The sequence below is a fragment of the Centruroides vittatus genome, unplaced genomic scaffold, assembly GCF_030686945.1.
Source record: "Centruroides vittatus isolate TY-2023 unplaced genomic scaffold, ASM3068694v2 contig_290, whole genome shotgun sequence".
In the NCBI taxonomy this organism is placed as follows: Eukaryota; Metazoa; Arthropoda; class Arachnida; order Scorpiones; family Buthidae; genus Centruroides; species Centruroides vittatus.
The window spans coordinates 2,891,656-2,910,889 of NW_027121846.1; the positions used below are offsets into that span (position 1 = coordinate 2,891,656).

General features: G+C 28.2%; 1 protein-coding gene across 1 annotated transcript in view; it reads left to right on the forward strand.

Annotated features, from left to right (window-relative positions):
• Atg14 (autophagy related protein 14) overlaps positions 1-17,582 on the forward strand; it is a 51,657-nt gene extending 34,075 nt beyond the window's left edge. Inside the window, exons 9-10 of the mRNA XM_067267006.1 lie at positions 6,463-6,670; positions 16,256-17,582. Coding sequence (XP_067123107.1) covers positions 6,463-6,670; positions 16,256-16,351 — 304 coding nt within the window. The 3' untranslated portion in view covers positions 16,352-17,582. The remainder of the gene's footprint in view (positions 1-6,462; positions 6,671-16,255) is intronic.
• Positions 17,583-19,234: the final 1,652 nt, after the last annotated feature.

Below are 19,234 nucleotides of genomic sequence, written 5' to 3' on the forward strand. Positions count from 1 at the left end.
TTTTTCCCAAACATCTGTCTTATATTTGGTGTTGTTCTTTTCTTCAGTGGTTGATTACATTAGTTGTTAATTTTTTTTCTTAGTTTCATATAGATTAGGCATGTGAGAGAAATTTAACAACTAATATAATCAACTGTAGATACTCAGACAACTCAGCAAGACTTTGGAAGTGGCTAACACACACTATAACTAACTGTCATGGATCTCATTAAAATAATATCACCTCACTTTATTTTAATTTATTACAGCTAATCTCTCCTTGTCTTTTTTTTTTTTGTATTCAAAATATCTGAACATTCTAGTTTAGTTCCTATTGCACAAAACAAATGAGTTCTTGTTAGTTTTATGTATACATAACAAACTATAGTATTGGATATAAATAAACAACAACTAACTCGTTATACATAAAGTAAGACACCAACCAATGCCGAATTATTGGGCTAGAAACGGCTATAGCAATATTAATAATTTTAAGATAATTTGGTACTAGAGTTAGGCGTTAGGCACCATCTCTTGCTAAATTTAATAATTAGAATTTTAATTAAATAATTTAAATAAATTTAGGCCTAACCGGAAGAAAAGAATTGGCCTGAAGCAGGACTCAAACCCGCAATTTCTGCTTACTATGCAGATGCTTTGCCAATTATGCTACCTGGACCTCTGGTTTGATCTCCCCTTCCAGTATATATAAGCTTACGTTACAACCATTGACGGTCATTACAATGCTGGCTGGGGACACAATAAGCGCCCACGTCCTCCCAAGGCACTCATCCGGCCATCGCAACCCCGGCAAGGCGTATATATATAAATAAACAACAACTAACCCATTATACATAAAGTAAGACACCAACCAATGCCAAATTATCAGGCTACTCTTGAATTCTAATTATTAAATTTAGCAAGAGATGGCACCTAACACCTAACTCTAGTACTAAATTATCTTAAAATTATTAATATTGCTATAGCCGTTTCTAGCACGATAATTCGGCATTGGTTGGTGTCTTACTTTATATAGTATTGGAATTGTGTCAAATTTGACCCTCTGAGTTTTTGCAGATCTCCAAGCTTTCAGATCCTCCCAAATTCAAAAAAGTAAAAAAAAAAAAAAAAGACAAAAAAATTCCATGGGTGTGCTGGTGTCTACTTCACTTAATATCTGAGAATGGAGTAAATATTGAGAAATGCAATTTGGCATGGTGGCTTGTATATGAGGGGCATTAATACTATTAAATTTTAGTGGTGAAAGGTCGAGAGGAGTAGGACTTAATAAAGATTTTATTTGTTATTAACATTTACACTTTTTTTTATAAACTCGCCCATACTCAAAATGAAGCTTTTTGCCATTTTATAATAATTAAAAATATAAAAAGGTTTTTTTTAAACAAAATCTGATAACAGATGGCATCACACACAATTTTATTTATTTTTTGCTTAATAATGTGAAAGTTGAAAGTTATGCAACTCTCATTGCTAGATTTTTTTTCTTTCTCAACTGTTTTGCTTTCCTGAAGGCAAGTGGAAGTCTGAAGCTCATTTTTAACAGTAAAAATTTTGAACTCCATTGTGGCACAACACGTATCTGTTGTTTTGTTGTGTTGTATAATATAGAGTTGAAACTATTTAATTTGTAAAGCTGTCAACAACTAAGCATGTGATTGAAATTTTTTTATTGGTATTGGTTTTTATCATTATTATTATTTTAATGATGATAAGAGATTTAGGATGTTTGGGTGAGTGGTAAATATTTGCTGCCTTTTGTATAATATTTGATCACCTAACTGGTGAGGGCCATTTAACACCAGGGGCTGAAATGCATTTTAGGTTGTATATAAGGCAATAATTGTTTTGTGTGTTAACCCTTCAATAAAATTATTCACTATGTATTTGTAGAAAGTATATTGTATTAAATATAAAGAGATTAAAGGCTAATTAAATTAACTAAAAATTTTTTTAAAATAGACACTTAGGCTACGTCCTACTTGGCAGTGTCCAGCGACCGCGGGCAGAAAGAATCTTTGTACGCGCGTCCAACTCGCGAGCGACTTCTGTCCAGAGTGGATGCGTGTTGTTTACGAAATGGCGGTGAGACGACTTCGTCAAATGCTTGCTACGGAAAGTATGGCAAGCATTAAAATGGTAAATTTGATAGGTAATTGTTATCACTAACTAGATACACAACAAATATAAAGAATCCTCACAGAATAATAAGTTAAAAAAAAGTTTTATTTTTAAAATGTTACATTTACAAAATCAGAAATTATTAAATTACGTAAAAGATTATTAATTAAAGTACATACAACATATATACACAATTTATTTGTCATTCTGTTTTCATTCATCTACAAAATCAGCCATTTTCTTCTTTGGAAGCGCGAGCAGTGGAAGCGGCGATCAAACTTGCTTGGTAGCTGCTTCCTGGAAGCGCGTGTAGAAGTGTCATCTGGTGATTGCTACATGCTAAACGCGGCTACTCCGGACGCGCACATTTGCTTGAACCGGTTTGTCCACTCCACTTGGAAGCGTGTTCACGCCCGCAGTCACTGGAAGCTGCCACATAGGACACACCTTTATGCAGAATGATACTTCAATAGCCAGATAGCAATTACGTTTTACAGGTATTTTCTTAAATAATTATAATTTAAATTGCAATGTAAGAAACTACAACTAACAATATACAGTTCTTTTTAATAAAGAACCTGCAAATTTAAAATTTGGTTCACAATTATAGTTAAACTGATAGTTGTGTCTAGTTTGAAGCCAGTAGAAATCTAACCAAATATGAAAATAATTAAAAGGAATTTATATGTTAGTTTTGCACAAATTAATGAGGTTTTTAAAATATAGAGAAAGTGAAAATGATGTAATGATCTTTGGTTTAATAATCATGATCATAAGTAAGCAAATTTGTATATATTCAGTTTTTGAATATGAATATTTATGTGTACTGTATATATGTACTACATTGTTATTTTAATGTTCTGTACATTATCATATTTTTCAGTCTAGTGACAGATCCAGGAGCAAATCTCAGGAGAATAATTTATAATTTGTTATAAAATAAACAATATATAAAAGTTTTATTGCTTTAATAATTATTTAAAATAGATTACATAAATTTAAAGCATAAAAAATTAACAAAATTAAGAAACAATATATTCTTTTATATTGCTTCAATATATTATTTCAATATATATTCATAAAAAATATTAAAATATGAATATATTATTTTAAAGCAGTGAAGCACAATTTAATGCCCATGAGATCTTAATTTGTGGCCCTTGAAACTTTGGCAATGTAATTTTTAATTTCTTGTTTCTAATTAAGCTGATAATTGTGATGATGAACATTCAAAATAAACTATACCAGTAAAAATATAAGAATAAACTTTATTATTACTAATTAGCATATATTATTGTGAGAATGGAAGGTTTGGTACAACTTCGTTCCATATACAGGATGGAAATATTAAAATTAAGGAAAATCAGTAAGATCTTTTAGAAACAATATATATTTCTTTTTGGACTATACATACAAACGAGTCCAAATCCTTTCACACGCTTTGTAGAGACAATAACAAATCTATGGTGAAACAGATCTTTTATTTGAGGCTACATGTCTGCCATCAAATGTAAATAAGTTAAAAAGTCCTCTAGCTGTGGTTAGCACAATTATAAAATTATTAATAATGGAGTTGGACATTAAATTAACTAAACAACAAATAAGCATATAAGTATTATTTATTATAGGAGATCATAACTATTATATATGTTACAGTAAAAACCCGTTTTTAGTTAAAATGCGTTTTAACTAGCTGAAACTAGTTTTTACTGGATGTCATTGTTAAAACCCATTTTGTCTAGTTAAAACTGGAATTTACTGCTGTATATGTTTTGATTTTAGATAAAACTAGTTTTAACTTTTAACATTAGTTAAAACTAATTTTAGCTACATAAATATGTTTGGGGGAAATAAATAAAGTGATGATTGGGATTAAAACATTTGTATTATTTATTGAAAATATTGGTCACACATCTGTGTTATTAACATTAATTAACCCTTTGTCCCCGAAGGCACCGATTGATCGGTACCCTGGCTTTTTAAGCAAAACTTTGAGGATACTGATTCATCGTTACTTTGGTAAATATCGATTTTTGTAAAATTTATTAACAACAGATATAATCTTGTTCGATATGAAGTGAATAAAGTATAATAATTCATTATATTAGTTGATAGCAGTATAAAATTTTGATTTCAAACAAATGTTTGATATAATGTGTGATAATTTCACAACAAATGAACATACATGCATAAGTGTTATATCGAATTGTAAAAAACAATATTCTGCGTCTTTCTGGCTCAGTGCCTGCAAACAACTATGTAACTAGACAATGTTAATTTTCACAAAATGTTACAAATTATCAAGTCTATGTGTCAGTTCTGATATATATTATTTTTTTTTAAATAAATTTTTCTAATAAAATGTATTGAAAAATATCGTATTTAAAACTAAAGATATTAATAAATGTAAGTGATTTTTTTCATATAGATATAATGATAATTTGATTTTTGGTGAACTTTTAAAATAATATCGCCTGACTGACCTATATTGCCTTAGGAGGGATCGCAAAATAAACGTAAACAAGATGTCGGGGGAAAAGGGTTAAAGCGATACGAAATTCATCATACACTGTAGGAGCATGTTAGCTGAATGACCTTGGTCGAAACAGTTTTTACTAAGCCAATTTGTTAAAACCCGTTTTGTCTAGTTAAAACTAGTTTTAACTCAAATTCATTTTTGACTAGCAGTAAATTCTAGTTATAACAATGACATCCAGTAAAATCTAGTTTCAACTAGTTAAAACACGTTTTTACTGTAACATACGTACAAATTAGCTGTTACCTGTGACTTCGCCCATGCGGATTTTGAAAGCAAACACCATTTATATTGAGTATTTCAACAACCATAGTAATTGTTATATAACACCTACCACTGAGAATGATGAGAATTGCTGAGAATCAAATAAACTGTTTTCAATTTGATCAATTTTCTGGAACATTTACAATCGTTCTATAATTGAACCAATATGCAATAACAAATTTGAATTTAAAACGGTTTGAACATTTGGTTAAAAAACTGAAATATATAAAAACATTTATAACAATGTCTGAAATGTTATCAATTTAATACACCTAAGCACTCAATGAAGACTAAATGTAGTTGAAAGCAAAAAAATTGCATTTAAAATAGTACAGTAGAAGCCATTCTTCAGGCTAAGCCTTAATGCTCTCCCTCTCCCCCTGTGGGGGGAATTTTGAAAAATCCCTTCTTAGTGTGCATTTTCATGATGTACCCTAACTGTGTACCAAATTTCACCTCTAGGTTCAGCAGTTTGCTCTGGGCGATGATGAATCAATCAGTCAATCACTCAGTCAGGACAAGTAATTTTATATATTTAGATAAATGACAAATATGATAAACAAAATGATTAAACTTCACCATTAAATATGTGAGGACATCTAATTCTAAATCTCTAAGTCTATCCTGTCAAGAGAGAGTTTACGTAAAATAATTATGTTATCTATGATGGAGAGTCCTTGGGACGAGCAGAGGTAGAGAACCGGGAGAGGGATAAGAACATTGGCTAAAGCACCAAGCAAGAACACCAAAATGAGAGTAAGTTGGAAGGTGACCTCTCACCTTTTATGCTGAATTTTCATCCAGTAGAATTATTGAAAAATCACACCATGCTTTCGACACATGATGAAAGTCGGGCTGTCTTGTGGATAGAAGAGTGAGAGAGACATCACGCTCAAACTATCACTTTTGGAGAACTAAATTGTTTTCTCTCTGTGACTAAAAGGAAGTTTCCCTTTTAACTTAGATAGATAATATTATTTTAACAAATTTGTTAAAATAAATCTCTTAACTCCAGATTCTCACATTATTTTAGTACCTAATTTACTAGTGGTTATGAAGTATGTTGATACTCAACAGGTTTAATCTGAAACTACATAACAAAAAATGCATGCTCCCACCAGAAGAGAAGCCTACAAAGTTTACTTATGGCCCTCATCCAGAGAATGTTGTTCATTATTTTAAAGAAATAATGAAGCTAATGCTAGCAATAAAAATTCTTGTGCTCTCACCTATTACCACCTTGTGGATCCATCTCTATTCTAATCTAAATAACAATTATTGGTAATGTTCATTTAATAGAAAATAATGACCTGTTTCTGTTAAATGTTTAAGTGTATATAATCATATACAGTAGATGTGATTATTAATGATCTCAGCTTATTTTTGGATGGCTTTTAAGGTGCCATATAAATCTTAACAAACTCAATTTAAAGTAACTATAAGTAATTCTTGCATGTGTTAAAATTTTTTAAACTAGAAGATTAAGTTCTAAATTCCTCTATAATTTGTTTAATTTAAAATTTTTATATAAAAATAATTTTTAGATGTGGACCAATATCAATTGATGATAAATTATTGACATCAATCAACGGATCATTATTGAAAGATCTTAATCTTATTGAGGAATTAGATGATTGTAAAAATTCTGATGAAGAAAATGAATGGGAAACTGTTCCAAATGTGGCTGCATCCGAATTCTTTTATCCACCGCCTACAACAAGTTATGGCAGTTCTCCTGGAACTAATTCTCAGGTTTGTTAAAATTATTTCATTTATATAAAATGTAAAAGACACAGTTGACTCTTTGATGACTTGAAGTGATAGAGGTAGAGAAGAATTTTTGAGTTAACAAAATTTTAAGTTGTGAAAATTATTATTTTAATGGTTTCATAAATATTGTGATATAGGCAATACAATTAGACTTAACTATGGAATGTCCATACAATTCGTATGTATATACAACTCGTATATATACGAAATATATATACAATTCGTATATATATGTCGGGTGAATCTTGACCAAAATTTTTGGGCATGCTGAAAGTTATAATAAGAATAATATGCCTATCTCTAGCACTAAACAATAGGCAGAAATGTTATTTGGTGTGAATAAAAAGTATGGACTATTATAAAGCCCATTATATCTACACATAAAATATATTATAATGAAAAAGTATTAAAAATTTATGATGATATTCAATTTTTGTGGGCCCTTGACACTGGGGGTTCAGGGCTTAAGCCCTATGTACTGTACATCTGCCCCTGTACACAATACATGTATGCTGACTGGGTACTGCAAGATTTTGATACAATCTGGCCATGTTAAATGCTGCAAATGAGTCATGCGTGTCCACATGTTTGCTGCAGAAAACCTCCACGTGAGCAAGCGATAGAGTTCCTGCAAGCATTGCAATGACTTAAAATGGCTATCCGCTAGCTGTCAATGTAAAAGGAAACACAAATGATAAAAGAGTTTACATGTTAGAATAAATTATTATTGGCATATTTTTTCTCATATAAAAAATATTTTGACAGTCAAAACTTTCTCTTAAGCATGTGGCACATGCTAAGCAAGCCCAGAGAATTCGTCCCAGATATATGTATGTGTGTAAATGATTCGATCACTTTTGAATTCAAGCTTGGAGATTCTGAAATTCTGGAGCTTCTGAATTCAGATGAACAGACAGACCAAGAATAGTCTACATATCTTTTATGCAAAGACAAGAACCTTCATTGTTCATGGATCATTTCTTAATGACGATGACCGAAGGGTGACAAACACCTTTGATCCAGGGTGAAACAGATGGTCTGCTTAGCTCTGTTTCCTGTCTACATCCCCTTTTCTATGATAGAGAAAGGGGAATAATATTGTCAGTTTTTAAATGTGATATATATCAGAGTCTTTATTTCTTTTCTCATGTTGTACTGCGTAGGAAACATTTGACACTTTTTTATTATCTTATATAGTTCTATCATAATGGGCTCCAATTTCTTTCTGCTGACTTCAGTTTTGTTTTCAATAAGGACTAGATCTACTAGGTCTCCGTCTTTAAAATCCTCTTTACAATGAACTTTATCATAAAACTTTTTATTACTGTTATGTAAACATATGTTATTGTTTAAAGCCATATTCCTTGCAGTTTTCAAGTTGGGGAAAGTTTCTTTGATTAAAAGGTTAAACAGTGGCATGCTGTACATTAGGAAATTCAAACATAATTATGTTACATTGGGAAGAGAGTTGGTATATTCTTGAACAACTTCCAGTAATTTTGGCCAACGTATGCTCTTGGAATTTTTACTTATCTTGCATCGTAGCCTAGTACATAATTTGGTTTGCCCTTTCACACAATCCATTTGGTTATGCAGAATTAACTATTGTGAACTTTAGTGCAATGTTTTGTTTGTAAAAAATCTCTTAAAATTCTTTTGAATGGATTCCAGTATATCTGTCTGCACATAATAGTTTTGGATTGTTCGAATATTGGATCTTTTGAATTAGATTAACAAAATCCTTGTAAGTTTGTGTGTGTGTGAACAAACAGTCCATACATATCAAGTGGAGTAATCTACAGTAATGTGTATTTATTGCTTTTATAATTATATTCTTGAAATCTTATTTTGTTTATTGCAGGGCCAAGCCATGAGAATTCTCCCAGCTTTAATGTTTGATTAATTTTGTTTTTTTTTGGGGGGGCAGATTGCAGTGTTTTACCATATTGAGACAATCTCACTTGAAATTTATCAATTTCTTCTTTTTCTAATAAATTGATTATTTTTAAATGCTCACAGTTACCATTGGATTCTGGGATAGGCAGTCTGCTTAACCATTCTCTCTATTTGCCTGGTATTTGATCTCAAAATCATATTGATTGAGCTTTAATGACATTTGAACAGTGTACAATTCAATTTCTTGATAGATTTGAGTCACTTTAATGCATGATGGTTTGTTATTACAATGAACTTGTTACCATATAAGTAATGGTGCCAGTATTCAATCACCTCTACAAATGCCAACCATTCCAGTTCTGATATGATAGTTGGTTTGATAGAGCAATGATTTTCTAGAAAAATCTAGGATTGAGTTTTTGTTTTTGTTTCAGTACTCCTCCCATCTCCACTTTACAAAAAAATAAAATTAAAAAAAAAAGTTGGGATCTTGCCCATTTCTCTGTTGGTCTGTTCACCTTGTCTAGTTTGTTTTCTTTTTGTGCTGTCTGTCTAGCTGTTAACTATTATTAAGATTTGCAATCTCGTTCAGTTTTATTAGTATTAAGTAGATATAAGTCTTCCTACTAACAGCCACTTAGCACTAACTTCTATACTTAGCTATTTGTGGCAGCACTCAATTATTGGTGTTCGCTACACTCAGTTTTCTTTTAGACCCTTTGGGGGACTACGGCCTTGCAGCATAAAAACTGCATGCCAACATCAAACGTAGAGGGTACTGTAGCCATATGTATGCTGTTCAGAGGGATCCTATCTTTCTCTACTGTCTATCTCCTCTCCCTCCTTCTTCTCCTCCCCTTTTCCTTACCCTCTTTTCTGCCAGTTAAACATTTTGTGTATGGCCGATGTCTTTCTTGTATGTATGTATGTATGTATGTATGTATCCCCACTTTACTTGTATCCAGTGTAAAGAATGCACTCTTCCATTGTGTTGAATATTGCAAGTATTGGGCCAGATATTAAATGTTTTTTGACAGTTTCGAATGAATTTTGACAATTTTTTGTTTATCTAAATTCTCAATATTTCTTAAACAGTTAGTATAGTGGGATAACAATTTTGAATGCACTGAGAATGAATTTTTGATGATAATATAACACTTTTCTGAGGAATTTTTCACTATTGTAATACTTTCCCCTTTTTTTGGAGAGAGAACATATGTATTGATTTGGTGTTATCTTTTAATGATGATGATGTATTTTTTTAGAAATAATGTGGCCCAAATATTTAACAGTTTTTCTGGCAAATTTGCATTTACTTAGTTTTCACTTTACTTTTCTCTTCCTGAGAGCAAGTCTGTGCCATCCTTTCATCTTGTTCATTTCTTGTCTATTGTGTCCTAGCGCAGTGATTCTCAAAGTGGGGGTCGTGAAAAATATTTGGGGGGTCGCTGAAAAATTGATGCCAGATCAATTTTTTCAAATATTTTATAAATTTACTATGGATTCATGTTTAGAAATAATAGAAATAAAAAATATATAAAATAATTTTTACTTAAATAAATTCACATATAAATAATTAAAATAATATAAATATTTAAATACGAGCCTAACCCCCTCCCTCCGGGATGTTTTTTCACACATACTTATTCTTCGGGGGTCGTTTGAAATTTTTAAGTGCAGAAGGGGGGTCACGGTCCAAAAAGTTTGAGAAACACTGTCCTAGCGTATACATCAATATCATCTGTCCATTGTGCCTTTAGTCTTTCCTATGTCTCTCTCCATCTCTAGGTTGACAGTCAGTCATCCTTTTGGTCCATCTGTCATCATGGTTTCTCATCAGATGTCCCACCCATCTCCACTTATTTCTCACTATGATATCTGTAATTTCTGATTTTTTTCCTAATTCAGGTGTTTAACTTTGTCTTTTCAACTTATGCCAAGTATTAATCTTTTCATTGCTCTCTGAGGTGTACCTGAAGTTTCTTTAGGTATTGGTTGATGTCAATGTCCAGATTTCAGATCCATAAGTCATATTTGGTATAAACATTGATCAAAAACTATTCTTTTTAATGTGATAGTGATGTCCTGATTTTTGAGGATGTAACTTAATTTACCAAAGGTAATCCATTTCATTTTGATCCTCGCTTCTATTTCCTTATTATTTAGATTAGGAGTTATGATTTTCTTTGGATACTATTTGTTGACTCTTTCAATTGTGTGACTTTCTAAGATAAATATTTTATTCTCTGCTGTCTTGTTAATCATGACTTTAGTTTTATCCATATTAATTTTGTATGTTTTTACTAACTGAATGTAAGTTATTTAGCTTATTTTGTAAGTCCTCTTGAATTCTCAGAAATAAGGACGTCATCAGTAAACCTGAGATAGCTGAGTTTTGTTCAATCTAGTGATATTCAATAGGTATTTCAATTTAGAGTTTTAAAGACTTCTTAAATAGTTTATGGAAGATTTTATCACCTTGTTTGACTCCATTTTTTCTATTATCTTATTTTTACTAGTTTTGTTTAATTTAACAGATGCTGTTGAATTATTATTATGTGTTTTCTTAATACATGAGTGTTCTCAATTCCTTACATCTTTAATGATCTCAAAAGTATTGATATTTCTTTTGAGTTGATTGCTGTTTTGTAATTGATGAAAGCTAAATATAATGGTTTTGTTATACTCAATAGTTTTCTGTATTACAGTAAAACCTCAATTTAATGGGCAAAATTTCCATTTGATACGTTTTATGTGAAAATTAACATCCTGTTAATTTTAAAATACTTTTTATGTAATTAAGTTGACAGATTATTTTTTTCAAATTCAAGAGTCATTAGTTAAATATGATTAATATTCTTAGAGTAAACAAAGAAGTATTTCCAAAAACTGTTCATTTATTTTGATTCAGATCATATACTTGTTTATTACAGTCTCAAAACTACAGTGAATACATAATGATAACACATAAGTAGTAATACATATAGAAAACTTTTCTGTGAAACTAAACTTTTCATAATACTTAACTTTAATTACACAAATGTATCTATATAAGTAAAAACAGATAAACTAATTTGTCAATTTTTTAACACTCATTTGAAAAACCTACTTTATTATATTACAAATTTTTGGCTATATGCAGCTCTTACCCAAATAGCTGTTAATTTGAGGTTTTACTATATTTCATTCACTATAAGTAAGTTATCAATAGTACTGAAAGCCTTTTTTGAAGCCTGCTTGCTTGACTGGTTGATTTTTATCCAGTATTCTTATATTCTATTTATAAGTATTTTTGTAGAGTTTATATAGAATTAAAAGGAGATTTATAGAATGGTAATTTCTAACATCATTTCTATTGCCCTTTTTAAATACAAGTATTGTAATTGAATTATTCCAATTTTTGGTATCTTTCTGTTTTAAACGGCTTCTAAAAAATGTAGATAGTCTTTTCATGAATATGTCATTTTTGTTTTTAGCATTTCTGCAGTAATTTCATCCTTCCTTGGAGATTTTCCATTTTTAAACTTTTAGGGCATGTGCCACCTCTTCTGGTATAATTTCTGGAATAATTACATCTGCATTTATATCTGTATTAATTTTGATGCTATTTGTTTTGTATTCAACACAAGTTTGATGGCGATGATCCCATGTTTCCTACATGGCAGTGTCTTTGATGCACTTGATCATCACAAGAACACCTTATTTCAAGCATATTGCAGCATCTAGAAACACCCTTAAGAACTTAATTGCTATTTTTGTTTCTCTACATATAGGTGAGCAAAATGTTTATCTTTGAGATTTTTTCATCATTATTGCTTGTGTTTTGCATTTGGTTTTTCACTTCACCAATATCATTATCACACAAGTGTCAGAATGCAACGTTATTACCAATATTGATAAAATCTTTAAATGATACATTTTTACTATTTCAAATTATTGACAAAAATTGCACTGAATTTATGGAATTTGTTTTGAGATTAAAAAAAGAAGTTCAGTTCAACAAAGTTCAAGTTATTGAGAGTCAACTGTAGTATACAATAGATTAGATTTGGATAAATTCAATAAAGGTTTTTTGACTAGTATTTGGTTATTTTGACTATTAATCTAAATGTATATTGGAGAAACTGTATCACTTTACCAATTTAGTCTATCATCATTCTTATATTTACTAAAACATGTAAAACAGATTCTGTGGTACTAGTCAATACTAGTTGAGGTTATGATGATTATTTTTATAATTCTCTTCAATTAGTTTACAAATTTATGAAGAAAATATATATTAGTATTTATCATTCATAAGTGTATAGAGCTCTCTGTTAAATACTCTAATAGAGAAATATTAATGTTTAATTGTCCATTTCAAACAGGAAATCATCATACTAAAGTTGAATTTAATTAAATTTTTTTTTTTTGCTTTTTGTTAAAACTAGTAATTTATCTGGTGATTCTTGTGAAAAAAAGCATTCTAACTAAAGTTGAACATGTTTAAAATATAGATATACACAGATTCTCAAATTTCTTAATGCAATTTAAATTTATGAAGTTTAGGGGCAGTAATATTTTGGGATTTACAGATCACATTGCAATTTTGTTTCGAAGAAGCAATCTGCAAATATTTAAATTAGAAAATAACACAGAGGGCGGCAGATAAAGTTTCTTTAAATAAATTTTACACAACATATTCTTAAGTAAAAATAATAATTATATTATATATTAACATTTTTGGCTTGCTTACTTTATAAACAAAATGAGAATTAAGATGCTTTTATTTAGGTAAATAAAATCAACTAAATTATTTCTTGATTATTTCACATTTTAATGAGAAAAATTTGTACATAAAAAAGCTTTTTTTTTTGGAAATTATCATTTGTTCTTGTCAGTATAATACAGAACTGCTAAAAATGTTTTAAGCTTTTTAAAACATTGAGACTTAATGTTTTCTCCAATAATCAAAAGTTTCCACTTATCATCATCTAACATGTTTGAACACGATAACACTTACATGATCCATTGCTTTTTTTAAATCAGTGTTTCATGTTTGTAGTTTAGGATTATTTGGTGTGACACAATAAAACAGGCCATTTTTATGTTTATTAACAAGCATTGTAGAGGTCATTGCATTAAAATTTTGGAAGCAAATTGGGCAGTATGGATTTTCATTGTTCATGTTACGAGTTGTTAATTGAGAGCTTCAATAAATGTCTGTATCCTTATCTTCATGCTTCTTTTTTTGAAATGTTCTCTGTTGTCCTTAGTGCATTTCAGTTATTCACTATATTGCCTGACTGTGTTTTTTATAGAATGAATCACTATTGTCCTTCATATCTTACATTGCAAGCATGCTCTTAGCAATCACTGTCCCATTTAAATGACAGAATTTGTTTTGGTTAAATAACGAAAACAAATATTTTTCTTGATTTGTTTTACAAAACTGACTGTTTTATTTAACTGGAATCTGTTTTATATATGAAAGAATAAATTATTATATAAAAATAATAAATTTAGTTTCTGAAGATACACTTTATTATTATTTTATACAGAGTAAATTTTAAGCAACCTTACTTTGAAAATTAATTTATACAGTAACCACTACTATACATGATATATCTATATACATGCACATACATGACATGAATATACATGTTTCAAATGTAAATCAAAATATATTTTGATTTATATTTAAAAACTGCTGCTTTATATATTATTTTCAATGCTTTTATTAAAAGATTTAACAGAAATATATAAGATTTTATGTAAATTTTTGTATTGTTTGATAAAAGATCTTCCTATGGCAATTATTCTTATCAAAATCTTGAGGAATCTGAGAAAAATTTTAAAGAAATATCATCATCATTAAATATCATATCAAGGGGGCCATGACATATTTGTATTTGTCAATAAAATATTTGTGTTTATAAAATTTTCAATGAAAATGATATAGAGATGTCTAAATCACTGTTTTATTGTCCTTGCTTTGACATATCAACTGAAGGAAGTAAAATTGACATTCCAATGTAGAGATAATTATTAAATTTTCAGAAATTGTAGTATGAGCAATATAGAACTTGTTTAAGGGATATAAACAATAGGGAATATTTACTGATACAAATAATTTCGTACAAGTATACACAAATTGTTTTTATTATATCCTTATATTGACAAGGATAAGAATGTTTCTTTGAATAATGAATATTAGATCTATCACTTAAGATAAAATTTTCATAAAATAGGTTATATAAATAAATATAGATGATAAAAGTTTTATAAACAATTAATGAAAAATAATAGTCTTTTATTGACAATAATAAAATTATTTTAACATTGTTATAATATGTCTATTAATTTACAATTTTATATTTGATACTTTTAGATAATAAAAACATGTTGTTATTTAAAATGTGGTGATGGTTGTGATAGAAGAAATTGTTCCATATATTCATTTATCAAATTTCAATACACTTTGAAAATAGCATTGTGTGTAACAGGATCTGCATCAATGACCTTTGGAAACAAAAATATTAGTTGCTCTGTCTCAGTTTAAAGCTCAGTTTCTTAATGGAGTTGGTATTGACCCCTAAGGGTCAATGAGCAAATTAAATACATATTGCATGTGTGTATATACTATTTTAGTATTGTTTAATTATTTTTTAATTATAATCATTTAAAGATTCTTGAAAATATTTTTACAAGAATGTTTACATTTTTGAAATTTTACAAATACCTTACAAGAAAATGTATTAAAGAATAAAGTATGTATTTATTTAAGGGGTTGATGGAAAAAAATTTTCTTAAAAGGGGTTGGGAACCCCTGGTTTAAGGTATAATCATGTTTTTTCTTCAGAATTCACATTATTGACTAATTTTGCATACAAATCAAAGTTTGTGAATCCAAACAGTTTTTATATTATTTTAATACAAATTGCATAAAGTCAACAATGTATAACAGATTAAATCTACTAGATAAATCAAAGTAGATTTTTTTGCTAGAATCGTGTCGGCTGAATATTAATTTTAAACCATCAAAGATTGCAGTCATGGTATAATCTATATTATACTAAAGATTGTAACCAAAGAGAAAAACTAAATATATAGTACTGTAATTGTATTGTCATTAAAATGCATTACATAATTTAGCTTTTAACTTTAGCAAAAAATAAAATATATTTGTTTTTGTAAGTAGTTCTGAAGGATAGGTTTATGTTTGGGCTTGGAATAAAATAATTTACTTTTAAAGCAAATATATGTATGGCTACATCAGATTCCTCACTGTTGACATTTAAATATTTTATATGAATCTATGATACTACATTTTCTCAATTTTGATGCACACCACTTTTTTTGGACTTTTTGGGTCTCAAAAGTTGAGTGTGCAGTAGAATCAATTGCTTTTATGAAAATTGCTAAATCTTTTGACAAACTTTGTTTAATAAATTTTATTCTGTTGTTCGTTTTAGCATTGTTTTGCTTTGCATTCAGATTTAATTTTTTGTTATAATTTGAAATAATCTTTACATAAATGAGTTTTCTTTATGAAAGCTTTATTATTAGAACTTCTAATAAAAGTGAGTAAAGAATTCTGATCTGTAATTAAAAAATTAAATTTTATTAAAAATGTCAACAATAGTTATAATCGGAATAACTAATAATAAAATACTTTTTTTCTTTTCACAGTTACAGCCTAGTGGAACTACAAGTTTTGCTGGTGGACTTATTTCTGCTGCAGCTTCTGTTGCTTCTTTTTGGAGGGCAGCAACAGGACAAAAATAAATATATCCTAGTCTTATAAATTTTATACTTAAAAGCATACTTGATTAAAAAATCATTTACATATATAGTCTTCCCTCCATCTCCAGAAATAACTGTGATGATTATCTAAATCTAACAAATATAAAGTGTAAAATGTAATTTTTAATTTTAAATACTGAAACATTATTTCTTCAGATAAAAATATTTCAGATGATGCTTAAAACATTTTTTTCTTAATTAAAATATTTTTTAATAATTAAATTCTGATATAAATATTTTTTTTTTGTTATTGACGTACTATCAATATTATTACAAACATTATTGTTATAAAATATTCGTAAATCATATATTTTATTAATTAAATTTTATAAAATGTATAATAATAGGTTCATTCATGAGTTGGATTCTTATTTAAATGTAATTTTAATGTTTTAAACATTAGTAATTTAATATTGTATTTTTTCTTCCTATAATTTTGTTAATGACAAAAGTAAAAGAACATATATAAAATGAAATTGTATCTACTGCATACATATAGATATTTAATTTTTGAATGTAAAATATATATATATGGAATTTTTGTGAAATTAACCCTTTATGTAATACATATAATAAGCACAAAATGCTTCCATTATCATAAAAATCTAGCACTCATAATTTGGAAGCAGACCGAGTCCTTCATATTTCCACAAATCATATTGTATAATACTGTACATAATGTAAATTTATTATACAACAACTTTATATGCAAAGTGAATATCAGTATTGTACAATAGTACAATAATAATTTTCTTAAATGCAGTTCAAATTTGTTTGTCCAAAACTGACAGAGTTTATCACTGTATATACATAAATATATATATACTGATTTATGACAAATGTAAATATCAAACTGCATATTTATAAATTACGTTGTACAGTTATGATATGGAAATTTCAGTTTCGATGAATGCATGTTCTCTAGATGCTGTTTGTTGCTATGTTTAGTAAGTCTTTTGGAATATGTTTGCAAAAGTATACGTTCAACCAGTAGATTGTGTAGATCTGAATTAAAACCTTTTTACGACAATTTAGTATTTTGGATAAATTGTAATAGTTACAGATAGGAATGTTTATAAAATTTTATCCTCCGGTAGAATTTAAACTATTCATTGTAGGTTTTTTTTATTTCGAATGAATGTAGAAGTATAAATGAATAGAATGATTTTTTTAATGTGTATCTGTTATATTAAACATTTTTTGATGCTTTTAACATTTGTTGTGTTTGAAATGATTTTTATAAAAAGAAATAACACCATTAATATTCCTCCCAAAGAGGTTGATCATATAAAAATTAATACATACATTTTTGTTACATTTTTTTAACATTAATCACAATTAATCCTTGTAAATTTAATGTTTAAATGATCTATTATCCTTGAAGAAAAATTCTATTAACAATGAAATAGAACAATTTATGAAAGAGAAGTATCCCATTGGTAAAAGGAAAAATGCTCGGGTGGTGTTGATCGGTGCGTAGATGTTTTGTTATCTAGTCACCAAATCAAAAAATGCACATGTACAGATATATGTCATCAACTCGTTAATGACTGTATTCATTAAAGTATTCTGAGTATAATGTATTAATTTTGTTACTAGTTTTTTTTGCCTTAATGTATTTTAATTAATTTGTAAAAAGTTTTTTGTATTTCAAATGGAAATTATATTGAATAAAACAACAAACATATATTTTATTACATATAAATTTTCATGTTTTCAGGATTTATGATAAATTATTTTATAGAATAGAATTTAAGGACTTAATGAATTTTAAAACATCACCATAAAATAACTACACTTATTTATAAGTGCCTTGTTTTGCAATTTTTCTTGTGTAATACAATTACAAGCAATTTCCCATTTTTAATAATTATCCTCACATAAATTTGCTTAATTGACATAGTAATTATTATACATTAAATACATTCTTGATTAGTCATTGTATAAATTCTGGTGAATGTACATTTTAAAAATTTAAGAATATTTTTATATATATTTTTTTTTAATTAAAAATATGTTTCAATTTGAAATTTCTAAACAATGAAAATATAATGATTTATACAGACAAATTTTTCTTCTTTTAAAAATATATAAATGACTTGTTAATATCCCTATTAAGCCATTTAAATTATATAATTACTAACATACTGTACAAATAAGTGAAGTATATTAACAGTTTGTATATTATATATTAAAATTTAAATATATATTTGAAAGTCTTTTCTGTTTTAAATTCAGGATTTGCTTTGAAAACAGATGAGAATGTAAATTAAAAAAATTATCTTTAAATATTTATATTTTTAATTTTGCAGAAATATCATTATTCAAATTCAACTTTATATCATTTTTAATTAGTATAAATACACTTTAATCGCCAATTATGTAATAAATTTGAGCTTTAGAATGATTCTGAAGTTTATATTCTCATCTATTTGCTTGTGATCTTGACCTTTAATGTTAAAAAAGAAAACGAAGGGCTAAAGGTGAACCAAGGTTATCAACACAACTGATAATAAACTTGTCAGGATAAATTTCTAATTCTAATTGATTTACGTTTTTTGAATCTAGAAATATTTCAAATAAGTTCATTTTAAATTCGCATTTCTTAAAATCTTGATAAACTCTGTATTGTTTACAATATGATAAAGTTTAACCTTTAGAAGAAACTTTAAAACATCACAAAGATGAGTCAATTTGTAGCGTAAATTTCATTTTTGAGATTAACCTAATGATAAAGATTTTCTTCATTATACTATATCGTCTTCATCTTAATTTCTTTTAGTAATTTTACCCTCTACTAGAATATAGACAATGAGTTGAAGGTCATATTAATCGATCGTTCCTCTTTACAAGTCAAGATGTCCT